At 42.2% G+C, this 18,506-nt stretch overlaps 1 protein-coding gene across 1 annotated transcript in view; it reads right to left on the bottom strand.

Moving 5' to 3' along the window:
* Window positions 1-13,003, bottom strand: part of LOC139414404 (potassium voltage-gated channel subfamily B member 1-like) — an 84,415-nt gene extending 71,412 nt beyond the window's left edge. Inside the window, exons 1-2 of the mRNA XM_071162317.1 lie at window positions 12,845-13,003; window positions 8,476-9,158 (exon numbers count right to left, since the gene is read on the bottom strand). Of these exons, the coding sequence (XP_071018418.1) occupies window positions 8,476-9,051 (576 nt within the window). The 5' untranslated portion in view covers window positions 9,052-9,158; window positions 12,845-13,003. The remainder of the gene's footprint in view (window positions 1-8,475; window positions 9,159-12,844) is intronic.
* Window positions 13,004-18,506: the final 5,503 nt, after the last annotated feature.

Raw genomic sequence — 18,506 nt, 5'->3', positions numbered from 1 at the left:
TTTGACTGGTACTGTATGTACTGTAACATAGTGTAATGTGTAAACACTTTACCTAACAGCCAACCTGCTTGCAACAACCTCTTGTAATTACAGGAAAATACTGTGAAATCCTAACCCCTCCCCCTCAATGGATTTCATTCATCCATTCATTCATTCCAATTATGGTAGGATTTACTTTTTTATTACATTTTTTACAGTATAATACAGCCAATTGTATGGTTTTGTACTGTGTGTCATTACACAGTACTTGCTTTGATACTGCATTTATATTACTGTACATTAGAAGTACTCTAATATGGAATACAGAATTTTACTTCCCACCGAGTTGCCTGTAAGCTACTATCAAATTCATGGTAACCCCTTTACAAGTGTGTGCTCCTTTTCACATCATGAGAAGGGGTGGTGGAGGGAGAATCTTTCAAATAATTTTAATTAGCTTGAACCTGCCAAATGGGACTGGGTTTGCACTTTCGGGCCTATTCCATTGTGCCAGGCAAATTTAATCAAGCACAGCTTAAGTACTTGAAAGATTTCAAATATAATTTGAACCCAAGTCTGCAAACAAGGCAGTGCGTACTACTAACCCTTTAAATGTCATTTGCAGGAGGGAGGATTATGTTTGATCCCTCCAGTCCAGCTAAGAACCAGGTGGGAGTGAGAGACACACTACTTTGCTCTGTTCCCCCAGGTCGCTTCTCCAGGTAATATTCAGTGTTCTGCTGTGTGTACTCAATACCTACTGTTTGTCTCTGTCTCTCCATCTCTGTACCTCTCCGCTTCTCTCTCTCTCTGTCTCTCTCTCTCTCTCTCTCTCTGCATGCTGGGAGTGTTTGGTGCATGCTGGGAATTGTATGAGCGAAGGAGTGCGTGTGTTGTGGAGAGTTAGATATTCACAACTTTCTTTCGGTTTTCTATTTCTCTGTGGCTTTTTTTGGTTTTCTTCTGTGCATGATTAAGGTTATTATTTTTGTTGTGGTAGAATTAAGTATTTGTTTTTCGTATCGAAATTACCCTGATTTTGGCGGGGAAGGCAACCCGAACGGGGATGTCGTCCCTGTCACTTCGGCACGACTTTAGGTGTGTTACTGAAGCTACTGTCACGGTGCAGGAGTTTCTGGTCGCCGTAGGAGAGAAGGTAGGCTATGAGAATGTTGCTTATGCATCCCGGATGAATAAAGCGGTGGTGGTATTTCTTAAAGAAGAGTGTCTTGTTGATTGGATGGTTGAGCATGGTGTACTTCTTAAAGAAGAGTGTCTTGTTGATTGGATGGTTGAGCATGGCGTACTTCTTAAAGAAGAGTGTCTTGTTGATCAGATGGTTGAGCATGGTGTACTTCTTAAAGAAGAGTGTCTTGTTGATTGGATGGTTGAGCATGGTGTACTTCTTAAAGAAGAGTGTCTTGTTGATCGTATGGTTGAGCATGGTGTACTTCTTAAAGAAGAGTGTCTTGTTGATCGGATGGTTGAGCATGGTGTACTTCTTAAAGAAGAGTGTCTTGTTGATCAGATGGTTGAGCATGGTGTATTTCTTAAAGAAGAGTGTCTTGTTGATCGGATGGTTGAGCATGGTGTACTTCTTAAAGAAGAGTGTCTTGTTGATCGGATGGTTGAGCATGGCATACTTCTTAAAGAAGAGTGTCTTGTTGATTGGATGGTTGAGCATGGTGTACTTCTTAAAGAAGAGTGTCTTGTTGATCGTATGGTTGATCATGGTGTACTTCTTAAAGAAGAGTCTTGTTGATCAGATGGTTGAGCATGGCGTACTTCTTAAAGAAGAGTGTCTTGTTGATCGGATGGTTGAGCATGGTGTACTTCTTAAAGAAGAGTGTCTTGTTGATCGAATGGTTGAGCATGGTGTACTTCTTAAAGAAGAGTGTCTTGTTGATTCGATGGTTGAGCATGGTGTACTTCTTAAAGAAGAGTGTCTTGTTGATCGGATGGTTGCGCATGGTGTATTTCTTAAAGAAGAGTGTCTTGTTGATCGGATGGTTGAGCATGGTGTATTTCTTAAAGAAGAGTGTCTTGTTGATTGGATGGTTGAGCATGGTGTACTTCTTAAAGAAGAGTCTTGTTGATCAGATGGTTGAGCATGGCGTACTTCTTAAAGAAGAGTGTCTTGTTGATTGGATGGTTGAGCATGGTGTATTTCTTAAAGAAGAGTGTCTTGTTGATTGGATGGTTGAGCATGGCATACTTCTTAAAGAAGAGTGTCTTGTTGATCAGATGGTTGAGCATGGTGTATTTCTTAAAGAAGAGTGTCTTGTTGATCGGATGGTTGATCATGGTGTACTTCTTAAAGAAGAATGTCTTGTTGATTGGATGGTTGAGCATGGCGTACTTCTTAAAGAAGAGTGTCTTGTTGATCAGATGGTTGAGCATGGTGTATTTCTTAAAGAAGAGTGTCTTGTTGATCGGATGGTTGATCATGGTGTACTTCTTAAAGAAGAGTGTTTTGTTGATCGGATGGTTGAGCATGGTGTACTTCTTAAAGAAGAGTGTCTTGTTGATCAGATGGTTGAGCATGGTGTACTTCTTAAAGAAGAGTGTCTTGTTGATCGGATGGTTGAGCATGGCGTACTTCTTAAAGAAGAGTGTCTTGTTGATCGGATGGTTGAGCATGGTGTACTTCCTAAAGGAATGTTTATTCAAGTTACGCCGCTTTTTTTCTCCGTCAACAAGGGTAACAAGTTCAAATGTGCCGCCGTTTATTCCAAATGAGCCATTGGAGCGTGAGTTATTGCGCTTTGGGAAGTTCGCCAGTTCAATTAAGGTTGTCCCGTTGGGTGTCAAACACCCGGCGTTGAAACAGGTTATGTCATTTCGGCGACAGGTGTTTATGTTTTTGGACTCATCGGAGCAGACTTTAGAGTTATCATTTAAAATGAGTATGACAATAGAATGTATTTGTCTTATGCTAGTACGGGTAGTCAACTGTGTTTTGAGTGTCGGGATGTTGGTCATAAGCGACATGCTTGTCCGAAAAGGGAGAAGGAAGAGGGAGGGGCGCAGGTGGTCATCGTAACGCACGGGCCCACTAATGTAGGGAGAGGTGGACCGACAGCGGTAGAACAGCCACAAGCACCTGTTGCTGAGGAACAAGTTATCCGTGTTGAGGGCATGGAGTTGCAACTTGCATTAGAGGGAAATGTTATGCAGCAGAAAAGTATTGTTGTAGAAGGTAAGGATGTATCTTAAGAGCCAGTTCCTCAGACTGGTGAGCAGGTGCCCAGTACGAGTGCTGGGGTAAAGGAGGGGGTTCATGTGGAGTTAGGCTCCCAGGTAGTGGAGGAGGTGCCCAGTACGAGTGCTGGGGTAAAGGAGGGGGTTCATGTGGAGCTAGGCTCCCAGGTAGTGGAGGAGATGCCCACTACGAGTAACAGGGTACAGGAGGGGATTCATGTGGAGCTAGGCTCCCAGGGAGTGGAGGAGATGCCCACTACGAGTAATGAGGTACAGGAGGGTTTTCATGTGGAGCTAGGCTCCCAGGTAGTGGAGGAGATGCCCACTACGAGTGCTGGGGTTCATGTGGAGCTAGGCTCCCAGGTAGTGGAGGAGATGCCCACTACGAGTAATGAGGTTCAGGTGGGGCTAGTCTCCCAGGTATTGGAGGAGATGCCTGGTATGAATGATGAGGTGCAAGTGGGGAGTGTTGAAAGGGATGTGGTAGAGGGGAGTCAGTTGTCTGTGGTCTCAGCTGAGGATCAGGAGAAGGATATGGATATCTCTTTTGATATGATAGCTACTGGTGAGGACTCAATTTACGATCTAGAGGAGGTAAATGAGTTTCTGGATCAGACTTTTGGGAAATCTGTCAAATTGGCAGATTATTTTGATGTTGATAAGTTTGTGAGGTCAGCTGTGATGTTACAGAAGACGGTGGGGTTAGACCAATTGAGTGAGAAGAAGCGGTTTCGCTTGAGGAAATGTATTACTGCTGTTGCAGCAGCAAAAGGTGGTGGGAAACGTGGTCAGGTTAATAAGAGAAGATTAAAACAATGATGAAGATCATGCTTCATAGGGTGTCTTTTTTCTCCTTGGTTTCTCTGTGGTTTCTTCTGCTTTTTTTTTCTCTTTTCTATATGGAGGTACTAAGGGTAGGTTCTCTCAATATTAATGGGGGAAGGGACAGAAATAAGAGGGATTGGGTATTAGAAGTAATAAAACAGAAAAGGCTTAATGTAGTTTTCCTACAGGAGACACATAGTGATGAGGAAAATGAGGTTGACTGGGGTATGTGGTGGGAGGGGCAGCATGTACTCAGTCATGGTACTAATTTCAGTGCTGGGGTGGCAATCTTGTTTTCCTCAGGTTTAAGGGTGACTGTGGTATCTACAACAGAGATTGTCAAGGGTCGGGTTTTATTGGTCAAGGTGAATGTTATGTTTTTTTTATTTTTTATGTTCATGCTCCTAATGAGGGTACAGAGCATATTGCTATATTTGATCAAATAAAGGAAACCTCAAGACAGTGTGATCAAGAGGGGTGTATGGTTTTAGGGGGTGACTGGAACTGTACAGTGGATTTTACTGTTGATCGCACCGCTGAAGAACCTCACCTGCAGTCAGCCACTTGCATGTCTGGCCTATTAACTGAGTTTGAGCTTTCTGGTGTGTGGAGAGTAAGGAATGCAAAGTTAGGCAGTACACATGGCTAAAAATGTATGAAGGTTGTGTCAGTGCAGCAAGGTTAGACAGGTTGTATGTATCTGAGCAATACTGTAGTAGGGTTGGAAAGTGTGCCATTACTCCTGTGGGTTTCTCTGATCATCATATTGTTACTGTTGATATTCACTTGTCCTGTCCACGAAGGTCATCCCCTTACTGGTATTTTAATGTTAAATTGTTACATGATGTCATGTTTTGTGACAGGTTTTTGTTGTTTTGGGAAAAATGGGGGGTTACACAAGGGAATTTTGAGTCCTTGAGACAATGGTGGGAGGTTGGGAAGGCCCAAATACGAGTATTTTGTCAACATTATACTGCTCTGTCTCAAATTGAAGTTAAAGAGACTATCAAGGCCCTTGAACAGGACATCAAGTCTATTGAATTGAAGCTGTTCACTCAGAATGACCCTGGACTAGTCATGAACTTACAGGACAATAGACATGAACTGAGGTCGATTCTGCATGAAAGAGTGAAGGGTGCCTTGATTAGATCTCGTTTCGCTTCCCTCAAGGATATGGATGCTCCTAGCAGTTTTTTTTTAAACCTAGGACAGTCGACATTTCAACGTAAACAGATGGTCTGCCTTCGTCTCCCTGATGGGAAGGTGACCACGGATGACATTGAAATGCGTCAACATGCCTTGGATTTCTACTCGGCCCTCTATAAGGCGGAGGATTGTGACTCTCTGTGTACTGAACAGTTGTTACACGGTCTTCCTCAATTGGGACCTGAGCAGAGAGTCGCATTGGACTGAAATTACACTGCAAGAGCTGTCCACAGCAGTTGTGCAGCTCTCAACAGGCTGAGCCCCTGGAATCGATGGTTTACCATCCGAGTTTTATAAGCACTTTTGGGGGTCTATTGGAAGGATTTTTATGAAGTGGTGTGTGAATCTTTTCATGAGGGTTCTCTTCCTGTATCCTGTCACTGTTGCCAAAAAAGGGGGATTTGGCTCTCGTAAAAAATTGGAGACCTGTTGCTTTGCTGTGCGCTGAATACAAAATTGTTTCTAAATGTCTCTCAAACAGGTTGAAAGAGTATCTGGGATCGTTGATCCACAAGGACCAGTCCTACTGTGTACCTGATCGCTCTATTGTTGACAACTTGTTTCTGATAAGAGATGTTTTAGACATTTGTAAACTGTCTGATGTAAATGTGGGTTTACTTTCTTTGGATCAGGAGAAGGCTTTTGATCGTGTGGACCACCAGTACTTGTTTAAAACGATAAAAGCCTTTGGGTTTGGGGATGTTTTTTTGTCTAGGATGAATTTACTGTATGCTGGGGCCTTGTGTATGGTGAAGGTGGGGGGTGGTTTGAGTTGCCCTATCCCTGTCCAAAGGGGCATCAGGCAGGGACGCCCAATTTCAGGGCAGTTATATAATCTGGCGATTGAACCAATGCTTTGTTTTTTAAGAGCATATTACACCTGGCACAGAGAAGGGTCCCACGATAGCACTGTCTGCGTATGCAGATGACGTGATTGTTCTTATTACAGGGGGTGAGGATGTTAAGGTTCTCTCAAACGCTTTAAAGGTGTATGAGGGGGCCTCCTCAGCTAGAGTCAATTGGGGAAAGAGTGAAGCGCTGTGAGCAGGTCGGCTTCAAACGGGGTCCGTTCCACAGTTACCAGGGGGGCTTCAGTTGGGCAGAGATGGGATGAAGACTTTGGGGGTTTTTCTAGGCTCCGATGTCTTTCTGAAAAATAACTGGGAGGGTGCATTTGAGAAAGTGTGTGCCAGACTGTCAAGATGAAAATGGGTGCTGCCCCAGCTGTCTTATAGGGGAAGGGTACTGGTAGCTAATAATCTTGCTGCCTCTACCCTGTGGCACAGACTAATGATTTTGCAGCCACCAAAGGGTCTGATACAAGAGCTTCAGAGGACCCTTGTCAATTTCTTCTGGTCTGGACAACACTGGATTAAAGCTGCAGCCCTGCACCTGCCGCTGCACAAGGGTGGGCAAGGCCTGGTGGACATTTCCTCTAGAATCATGGCTTTCCGGCTTCAAGCAGCCCAGAGATTGTTGTACAGAGACGGTTCTAGCTGGGTCGAAACAGCCTATATATTGATGAGGAGAGCGGGCTGTTTGGGCTTAGACAAGCACCTTTTCCTCTTAAAGCTGGAGGGGGGTGATTTGCCTGGCCTGACTCCATTTTATGAGTCTGTTATGCAGACTTGGAGAGTCCTTGTCAAGTCCCGTAAGGCTGGCACGCCACCAGGGATGTGGCTTTTTGACATGCCTCTTTTTCACAACACTGCCATCCAGTCCCGTGTTTTGGGTTCAGCTAGCCTACGTTCATGCCTGTTAGGCGTGGGGTGTACCAAGCTGGGTCATCTGATGCGGAGCAGGAGCAGATCGTTGGAGGAGCTGGGAGAAAGAGCGGGGATCCGATCGCCTCGCCTACTGAGGAAGGTCGTCGCTGAGGTCTGCGACTCCTTGCCAGTGCTTTATCTGCAGTATGTGACTGACACTTCCAATTCTGATCGGTGGAAGGAGCGTCTGGATTATGTGTTCCCTGCACTGATTGTTAGTGCTACGATGGGGGCATTCGAGGAGGATGTGGGGATGCTGCTTTCCTTCGATACCCCGGAGCTGGGGGAGTTCAAGGAGGTGGGAAAGAAGGCCATGTACAGAATATGTGTAAAGGTGTCCCATGCCTCTTCCCTGGAAGGGGTAAAATCGATGAGGTGGGCGGGTGTGCTTGGTCCAGGTGCCTCTCCAAAAAGCTGTTTGCGATCATTATACAAACTGCCTATTGATAAGAGGACAGCTGACCTCCAATGGAGGATAATACATGGAGCTATAGCCACCAACATGCATCTGGTACACCTGGACCCTACTGTTGGGGAGGGGTGTCCATTCTGTGCCGAGTCTGAATCTCTGGGACATCTGTTTTTACTGTGTCCCAGGTTGGTCGGGATGATTGAACTGATCACTGATTGGTTCTCTTCCCAACTGTATATATTTGGGCCAAAGTACAGGTTCAATCAAAAGGGTGTAGTTGTGTTGCTTAATTTTGTGTTAGGGGCAGCAAAATTAGCGATGTGGAAGACCCGAAAGAACAGTATTCGGGGACAGGGGTCTGTGGATGTGGTGGGACTGCTGGAGGGAATGTTGGCAGCGAGACTAGGGGTTGAGTTTGCCTATTATAAACTTGTCAACAACATTGATCTGTTTTTGAGTATATGGGGTATTCAGAGGCTGTTGTGTTTAGTTACTGTGGAGGAGGAATTGGAGTTGTGTTTTTAATTTATGTGTAACTGTGGTTTTGTATGAGAATTTATTGTGTGGTGGGCCCCCAGACCCAATAAAGAGATTTAAAACTCGCTCTCTCGCTCTCTCGCTCTCTCGCTCTCTGAGCAGCGTGAAGAAAGCTAGCTCTAGCTGAGCCCTCCTGACATGGCCTTAGAGGAAGAAGTAATGAGCAATGCTGGCTGAGCTCATCCATTCCAGTTTACACCTGCTCACATCACTACTGGGGCTCATGGTTGGTATTACGTTGATGTAACACAGCAAAGGAATAGTGATTGTATTTCAGCAGGCCTGATAAGGCCCTAATATAAATAAACCCATCATGACCGTACAGAAGCTATGACTGTTTTCTTATTGACTTTCCTAATTCTGATTCATTTAGTCAATAGTCACACATGTTTAATTAATCAGTTCTCGCTCTGTCTCTCTCTCTCCCTCTGTATCTCTCTCTCTCTCTTCCACTGCTATAACGTGGAGCATTTTTATCAATAAAAATAAGTCATGATAAACAAGTTAAAGGCATACTGTCCACATATGATATTTAGAATGAAAGGTTACCTTGGCTGCGACAGACGAACTGGGCTTTTCCAGAAGGTCCCAGAGTTTCTTTCGTTTCTCAGCACAACACGTGTTGTCGAACTCTTCTCCCTCTCTATCGTTCAAGGTGTCTTGCTCTCTTTTGAGCTCCTCGTTCATCTGTTCTTTCTTCTGGTGGTACCTGGCCTGGCAGCAGGACTCCAGGTAGATCTCATCTATGCCCCAGTAGTCCAGCTCCTGACTGAACGACAGGGCGCACATCTCCTCCATCATGTGGAGCTTACCGGTCCGGTAGAAGTTCAAAATGGACGTGAACGCCCCTGGGTGCCGGTCGAAAAAGTACTCGTTCTCGTCCAAGTTGTAGTCGTCACATACCTCCATGAGTGAGTCGTGGGTGTTGCAGTCTCGTAGTTTCCCTAACCGGGTGCGTGGTAACCTATCCAACGTTCGCCAGAGGACCTCATGCGGAAGACCCCCAACGTTGAGCCTTACCCGGCGGTAGCATGACTTGCTGTGGATTATGTACGCCGGTTCCGGGGGTAGTGATGCGGTCGATCGCGAGCCATTCTTATTCAATCCCGTTGAGGATTTCTCCATTTTGAACTAACGAGAGTTCCACCGAGTTCTAATTTGTCCAACAGGCAAGATCCGGATGGGGAAAAGTTACAGTCTACATTTGTGCTTGTTTTCTTTCATCCTTGAATCTGGGGGAAGAAGGAGGGAAAAAAAGAGAGGAGAATGAGAATAAGAAAAATGTCAATGACAAGATTTTAAAATAGAGCCGTTTGCCCGGGCAGTCACAGTGACCTATAGTCAGAACAGTTCTCCATGCTAAAAGAGTGAATAGAAAGATGATGGTAATACACTCAGACTGAGAGTGCTGTCCTGTCCACACGCTTTTTCTGAATAGTGAGTGGGGACGTGGCAGCGGCTCAAGTGAGCGATGTCCACTCTGCACTGGTGCTGAAACGACAGCGTGCGCTGTTCACTCGACTGGGTGAGAGGAACCAGGGCGAGTTCACTTGGGGGAAATAAGCATGCTTCTAAATATTTAATGGTACACTGTTCATGTTGCTGTAGAGTTGTGGAAAAAATACCCAATTGTCATACTAGAGTAAAAGTAAAGATACCTTAATAGAAAATGACTCAAATAAAAGTGAAATTCACCCGGTAAGATACTACTTGTGTAAAAGTCTAAAAGTATTTGGTTTTAAATATACTTAAGTTTCAAAAGTAAAAGTATAAATCACTTCAAATTGCTTATATTAAGCATACCAAATGACACAATGTTCTTGTTTTTTTAAAATCTACAGATAGTCAGGGGAACACTCCAACACTAAGACATAATTTACAAATGAAGCATGTGTTCAGTGAGTCTGCCAGATCAGAGGCAGTAGGGATGACCAGGGATTGCTAAATTTGTGAATTTAACCATTTTCCTGTCCTGCTAAGCATTCAAAATGTAAAGAGTACTTTTGAGTGTCAGGAAAAATGTATGGAGTAAAACTTTAGGATTGTGGTGAAGTAAAAGTAAAAGTTGGAAAAAATATAAATAGTGAATTAAATAAATTAAAACAAGACAGATACCACAAAAAAACGACTTAAGTAGTACTTTAAAGTATTTTTACTTAAGTACTTTACACCCCTGGCTGTACAGACGGGTTAGTTGACAATGTCACGAAAATTATGCACGCGATTCAATAGGGCAGAAGTCCATGTGTTGTGATTCTGGATGGCCAGATAGCTAGCAACAATGACAAAGAGCTGCCATATAGGAAATTGTAGGTGGCTCTTTCAGCTAGTTTTATCTTGTTCTTGATACCATGTCTTGTTTTGACTGATGTTATGTTTATGCTAATAAAGATAAAATTCGCTAGCTATCTAACCATCAACTGTAATGATGTATTTGAGAGACAACAAGTGCTCATTGTGCAAATGTATTTATGTTTTCAATAAACATTGGAGACTAAATATAGTTTACATGTTGTCAGCATTCTAAGCCAACCCGTCTGTTTTCCCCATAGTTGAACACCCGTTGGTTCTGTTGCTGAACAACCAACCTGTCTATATCACCTACAAAGCAGTTCATAAGTGATAGAGCCATAATACCCAAAACTCTGTAGTCATGCAAACCCATTTTTCTTTTAAGAAATAATAGCCTAGAGACGTTTGGGACTGAGAAAGCCATTTTCAACCATGCCGAAGAACTGAATACATATACTGTATAAGATAGGCTTGTGACAGAACTGAAAGCTACTATGGCAAGCCTTTCCTAAATCTGGTGTTTTAATGGTGTCCCTCTACAACTCAGACAAGACGTTTTCTCTAACCGTTTATAACGACTTCCCAAATCAAAACAAACCATCACCTCCCACCCTGTCTTTCAGTAGCCTGCTCTGTTGTATATAGAATGCTTTGGATGATCACAGAGCCACACAGTACCAGGGGAAGGATCCACAATGTCGGTTGAATATGGATGTTTCGGCATGCTCTGTCCCTCCCTCACTATTGAACCATTTGCATGCATTTGTATTCAAATGATGGTTCAAAATCAAAGCAGCAATGTTCAACAACTGAACAGAACACATTAACATGCACAGTACATGCATGGATAGGATGTAGGCCTATCCTTTCTGTCCTGAAGATACAAAAAATGTGGTGCACTATTGTATTTTCCGTTCCAGACAATCAAGTCCTACATCAATACTGTTGTGTCAAAGAAGTTACACAATTTATTTGCTCTCAGCAATATGTACAGTGAGGTCCAAAAGTATTAGGACAGTAACACATTTATTGTTGTTTTGACTCTGTAGTCCAGCACTTCGGTTTTGAGATAATACTGCTACCATGATTACGGATAATCCTGATTCAATGACGGATAATTCTGAAATTATTGTGAATAATGATGAGTGAGAAAGTTACAGAGGCATAAATATCAACCCCCCCCCCCCAAAAAAAAATGCTAACCTCCCCTGTTTTTAAAATGGTGAGAGGTTGGCATGTCTTGGGGGTATGATATTTGTGCTTCTGTAACTTTCTCACTCATCATTATTCGCGATTCATTCAGGACTTTCTGTAATCATGGTAGCTTCGTATTAGAAGTGTTTAGAAACATATTAGATTCTTATTTACAATAAAAGTGACTCCAAAATGACACAATACAATATTTACCAATCATTTCTATTGAACACAAAATAATCTGAAACACAACCAAAACAAACAGCAAATGCATCCAACAAGTTTGTAGACTCACAAGGTTGATGTACTACCACGTCGGAATTAGACATTCTCATCCACGTTTCTCAAATGTCAAATTTCAAAGTTGTTCCAAGCGACAAATGTTTAAGTATTTAAGGTTAACTTTAGTCATGAACTCAAAATGTTTAAGGTTAAGTACAGGCATTAACTCCAAATTGTTAAGGTTAGGCATTAACTCTGAATGGCTAAGGTAAGGGTTACATTTTTGGATAGGCATAAAACAAAAATATAAATAATTACTTTCTATCAAGGATTCAAACTTGCTACCTTTGGAATCAGAGGCTGGATTTGAATTTACAACCATTGGAATCAGGGGTCCCCTAGTGGCAGGTTTCCATGTCATCTCCCAAAGTCCTCAGTCTAATACTGACTTGTGTCACAGGTGACTTGGCTGTGATGTAATAATTGCATGCTAGGAATATGGGACCAAATCCCAAACTTTTGACTACTTTAATACACATAGTGTAGCTGCCTTAGGTCTCTGTTTATGTAGTGTTGTCTCTTGTTGTGATGTGTGTTTTGTCCCATATTTATATTGTATTTTTAATCCCAGGCCCCCACGGGGACTTTTGCCTTTTGGAAGGCCGTCATTGTAAATAAGAATTTGTTCTTAACTGACTTACCTAGTTAAATAAAGGTTAAATAGAAATCAAATAAAATACATAAAATATCGTCTTCTACCCGGCCTGTTTTTTCCAGGATGTCAATATTGTGGAATCATCAACCATGGTTGGAAACCGAAATAACCAAATGTATCTGTAATTGTCTATTGATCTGACTATGTGAGAGTTGTATAGGCTACACAACGTCCTAATATGCATCTTCAAAAATGCAGGATTTGAATGCTGTACCAATTCCCCTGCGATTTCCCCTGCTCTGAAGGACAATTCCTCAATGTTGATTTGCATTTTGCGTTTTGCCCATTGAATAGGTGTTTGTTGCCCATTAATGTCATCCTTGTTGTAGCCTAACATGCTATTCATATATAGCAGGACAATATTTCCGTATTAAAAATAATGATATTACGTTGATAACAATAGCAAATAACCATTTAGCAATACTTGTTTATAAAGGCGAACAACAAATACAACCTGTTATTTGAATATATGGAAGAAGCCTCAGTCCCGCGTACCTTAACTTTAGGTTGGCTCATCAGACCGTATCGAGAGGCAGAGTTGAAAACATTAAATATCCGAGGAAAAATGAGGAAACGGCTTTAGGTTTATTAGCCTACTCTCGGCACGGTTTGTGATCCATTCCGTTTTAAACGGTGTTGCCTCCGTGGCACTCTGGATCTCCTCCGCCTTTTGGTTAGATAAGAATCCTCCTATACACTGATTTAGGCCGACTAGGATGACGCCCGCCTATTTTAATAGAGAAGATCAACAAGTATGTTGTGAATCCACACGGTTTTCCACACCAGGGTCTTCCCCATCTCCTGTCTTGGAGTAGGGCGGCGCGACTGGTATGCTACTCTAGCGCAAAAGGTCTAAACGCGGCGCGGCACGCAGCTTCACTGCCCAGCTTCACGTTGATGCGTTTAACCCTTACATAACAGAACCAAGAAGCTGCAATCGTATTCTTCACAATATAACATGTTGTTTGGTACAAAAATGCCACCACAGGCTGGTGGAAAACGACCAATCAATGATTACAAGGCAAGAGATTATGTGGTACACTATATTCAAGAATCGCTTTCCAATCCATACGAACACAACCAACCCTAGAGAGGGAGTATTAATGCCCTCCCATACATCCAGACAGATGTAGGTCTAGAATTTGTTGAAATATTGCAATGAATTCTGTCACCTAAACCCCCCTGAATGTCGTCGTGCTTCAAAGCCTATTAGATGCAATGTGTTTAATTAATTTGCCATGACTATGACTATTATGATGTGCACTTCATTCAAGGCATTTAGTCTTGAGTCTCACAAGCAACACAAACAATTAATTCAGATATATTGGCCCTACATATGCAAGGCATTTATTATTCAGAGATATACATGGGATATAGTTCTAATGTAAACACAATATTTACAATATAAATAAAAAATGAAACTGATTTGTATAGAGTGCAGTCAGTTTCAGGAAGAGGAGACATGATGAAGTCATGTCATAGCCTGGTCACAAGGTGAAATAAATAAATCAATAAAAATTAAGTAAATAAAATAAATCAATAAAAATGCCAAAAATGGGAATACAGCACAAAGAGATCTGGGACCAGGCTAGCCATGTCCTAGTTCTATTGCAGCAATTTGTATTTCTATTTATTATGGATCCCCATTAGCTGGTGCCAAGGCAGCAGTTACTCTTTCTGGGGTCCAGTAAAATTAAGGCAGCTAATACAATTTCAATCACTTTACAGTACATTCACATATTTCACAACGCAGTACATTCACATATTTCACAACGTGTGCCCTCATGCCCCTACTCCACCACTACCACATATCTACAGTACTAAATCCACCACTACCACATATCTACAGTACTAAATCTGTGTGTGTGTGTGTGTGTGTGTGTGTGTGTGTGTGTGTGTGTGTGTGTGTGTGTGTGTGTGTGTGTGTGTGTGTGTGTGTGTGTGTGTGTGTGTGTGTGTGTGTGCCTACAGTATGTTTGTGTTGCTTCACAGTCCCTGATGTTCCAAAAGGTGTTTTTTTTTATCTGTTTTTTAAATCAAATTTTACTGCTTGTGTCAGTTACTTGATGTGGAATAGAGTTCCATGTAGTCATGGCTCTATGCTCAATTTCCACATTATTTATTACAAGATTTCGTTGAGGTTTAGGGTTTAATGAATGTTTTGACCCAAATACAACACTTTTAGTTTTAGAAATATTAACTTATAACTTATTCCTTGCCACCCATTCTGAAACTGACTGCAGCTCTTTATTAAGTGTTGCAGTCATTTCAGTCAAATCAAATACAATTTTATTGGTCACATTCACATGGTTGGCAGATGTTAATGTCAGTGTAGCGAAATGCTTGTGCTTCTAGTTCCGACAGTAGATTAATATCTAACAAGTAATTTAACAATTCCCCAACATCTACCTAATACACACAAATCTAAACGGATGGAATAAGAATATGTATATATAGATATATGGATGAGTGATGGCTGAACGTCATTGGCAAGATGCAATAGATGGTATAAGATGCAGTATATACATTTGAGATGAGTAATGTAAGATATGTAAACATTATTAAAGTGGCATTGTTTAAAGGGACTAGTGAGTCTCTATGTAGGCAGCAGTCTCTCTGAGTTAGTGATTGCTGTTCAGCAGTCTGATAGCCTTGAGATTGAAGCTGTTTTTCAGTCTCTCGGTCTCTCGGTCCCAGCTTTGATGCACCTGTACTGACCTCACCTTCTGGATGTTCCACCTTCTCCACTACTGTCCCTTCGATGTGGATAGGGCGGTGCTCCCTCTGCTGTTTCCTGAAGTCCACAATCATCTCCTTTGTTTTGTTGACATTGAGTGAGAGGTTATTTTCCTGACACCACACTCCAAGGGCCCTCACCTCCTCCTTGTAGGCTGTCTCGTTGTTGGTAATCAAGCCTACTACTGTTGTGTCGTCTGCAAACTTGATGATTGAGTTGGAGGCGTGCATGGTCACACAGTCATGGGTGAACAGGGAGAACAGGAGGGGGCTGAGAACATACCCATATGAGGCCTCAATGTTGAGGGTCAGCGAAGTTGAGATGTTGTTTCCTACCTTCACCACCTGGGGGGCGGCCTGTCAGAAAATCCAAGATCCAACTGCACAGGGCGGGATTGAAACCCAAGGCCTCCAGCTTAATGATGAGCTTGGAGGGTACTATGGTGTTGCATGCTGAGCTGTAGTCATAAAACAGCATTCTTACGTAGGTATTCCTCTTGTCCAGATGGGATAGGGCAGTGTGCAGTGTGGTGGCAATTGCATCATCTGTGGACCTGTTGGGGCGGTATGCAAACTGAAGTGGATCTAGGGTGGCAGGTAAGGTGGGGTGATATGATCCTTGACTAGTCTCTCAAAGCACTTCATGATGACAGAAGTGAGTGCTACGGGGCGACAGTCATTTAGTTCAGTTACCTTTGCCTTCTTGGGTACAGAAACAATGGTAGCCATCTTGAAGTATGTGGGGACAGCAGACTGGGATGGGGAACGATTGAATATGTCCGTAAACACACCAGCCAGCTGGTTTGTGCATGCTCTGAGGACGTGGCTAGGGATGCTATCACATCGGCCACAGAAAAAGAGGGGGAGGCCTGCAGTCCTTGTTAGCAGGCCGCATCGGTGTCACTGTATTATCCTTTTCTGTGGCCATCGCTGTAGTAGCTGACGTGTATAGTGTTGAGTCATCCCCATACATAGACACTCTGGCTTTACTCAGTCAGTGGCATGTCGTTATGAACATTTTTAAAAAGCAAGGGGTAGCCTAAACAGCTACCCTGGGGAATTCCTGATTCTACCTGGATTGTGTTTGAGAGGCTTCCATTAAAGAACACCCTCTGTGTTCTGTTAGACAAGTAACTCTATCTCCACATTTTAGCAGGGGGTGTAAAGGCATTACACATAAGTTTATCCAGGAGCAGGCTATGATCGATAATGTCAAAGCTGCACTGAAGTCTAACAAGACAGCCCCCATAATCATTTTATCACCAATTTCTCTCAGCCAACGATCAGTCATTTGTGTAAGTGCTGTACTTGTTGAGTATCCTTCCCTGTAAGTGTACTGAAAGTCTTTATCAATTTGTTTACTGTGAAATCAATTTGTTTACTGTGAAATAGCATTGTATCTGGTCAAACACATCTGGCTTTACTATTCTTGGGTAGCGAAATGACTTCCCTCCATGCCTGAGGGCACACACATTTTCTAGTAGGCTTAAATTGAAGGTGTGGCAAATAGGAGTGGCAATATCATCTGCTATTATCCTCAGTAATTTTCCATCCAGATTGACAGACCCCGGTGGATGTTGATAGACAACAATAATAGTTTCACCTCTTCCGCAGTTACTTTACGGAATTCAAAAGTTCAATTCTTGTCTTTCATAATTTGGTCCGATATACTTGGATGTGTGATGTCAGCATTTGTTGATGGCATGTCAACCCTACGTTTGCTTATCTTTCCAATGAAAAAGTAATAAAGCAGTTGGTAATATCAGTGGGCTTTGTGATGAAGCCATCTGATTCAATGAATGATGGAGCCGAGTTGGCCTTTTTCCTCAAAATGTAATTTAAGGTGCTCCAAAGCGTAATACTATACATCTTTAAATAATTTAACTTTGTTTCATAGTATAGTTTATCTTTAGTTTTTATTTAGTTTAGTCACGACTTCTATAACGTTTAGGTAAGACCCAGATGCAGACAGTGTAGAAGTGACAAGTTTATTACAATCACAGGCGAAAGACAGGTCAAGGCAGACAGGGGTCAATCATCCAGAACGGTGGGGTAAGGTACAAAACGGCAGGCAGTCTCAGGGTGGGCAGACTGGTCAAAACTGGGAAGGAATAGAAAACAGGAAACAGGCAGGAGCAGGGAAACAAATGCTGGTAGGTTCTACGAACAAAACTAACTGGCAACAGACAAACAGAGAACACAGGTATAAATACACTGGGGATAATGGGAAAGATGGGCGACACCTGGAGACAATCACAAAGACAGGTGAAACAGATCAAGGTGTGACAATTTCTTAATTTGCGGTACGTTTGCCAATCAGTTGGGCTGCCAGACTTATTTGCCATACCTTTTGCCTCATCCCTCTCAACCATCCAATTTATCAATTACTCATCAATCCAAGGGGATTTAACAGTATTTACAGTCATTTTCTTAAATGGGTGCATGCTTATTAGTAACTGGAATAAGCAATTTCATAAATGTTTCAAGTGCAGCTTCTGGTTGCTCATCATTACACACCACAGACCAGAAAATATTATTTACATCATCAACATATGAATCACTACAAAACTTATTGCATGACCTCTTATACACAATATTAGGAACTTTGGTTTTCCTAGATATGGCTATTATATTGTGATCACTACATCCTATGGATTTGGACACTGCTTTCAAGCACATTTCTGTAGCATTAGTAAAGATGTGATCAATACATGTTGATGATTTATTCGTGTGCTATTTGTAACTACCCTGGTAGGTTGACTGACAATCTGAACCAGGTTGCAGACACTGGTTACAGTTTGACGTTTTTTCTTGAGTGAGCAGCTTGATGATAGCCATTCAATATTTAAATCACCCAGAAAATATACCTCCCTATTCATATCACATACATTATCAAGCATTTCACACATATTAACCAGATACTGACAGTTAGCACTTGGTGATCTATAGCAGCTTCCCACAATAATGGAATTTCGGTGAGGGAAATTATCCTGTAGCCATATTACTTCAACAGTATTTAACATTAGATCATGTCTAAGCTTTACAGGAATGTGGTTCTGAATATAGACACTGCAACACTGCCTCCGTTGGCATTTCTGTCTTTTTGGTAGATGTTGTAACCATGTATTGCTACCACTGTATCATCAAAGGTCTAAGTGAGTTTCAGAGATAGTCAGAATATGAATGTCATCTGTTACAAGCAAGATCACTTTATGGACCTTGTTTCTTAGGCTACATATGTTAATATGGGCTATTTTTAGCAATTTTCTTTTGCTTTATTGAGAAGCTTATCAGAAGTAGACTTACTCATGTTATTTACATTGTAGCTGATGGTGCAGGGTGAGCTGCACAAAGTGGTCTTCCTTCTAGGGGACACCGCCTCAGTGATAACAGTGTATCTGGTTTGTAGGCACATGATTAC

This window comes from Oncorhynchus clarkii, chromosome 7, assembly GCF_045791955.1.
Source record: "Oncorhynchus clarkii lewisi isolate Uvic-CL-2024 chromosome 7, UVic_Ocla_1.0, whole genome shotgun sequence".
Taxonomy (NCBI): Eukaryota; Metazoa; Chordata; class Actinopteri; order Salmoniformes; family Salmonidae; genus Oncorhynchus; species Oncorhynchus clarkii.
This window is presented reverse-complemented; position numbering and strand designations above follow the sequence as displayed.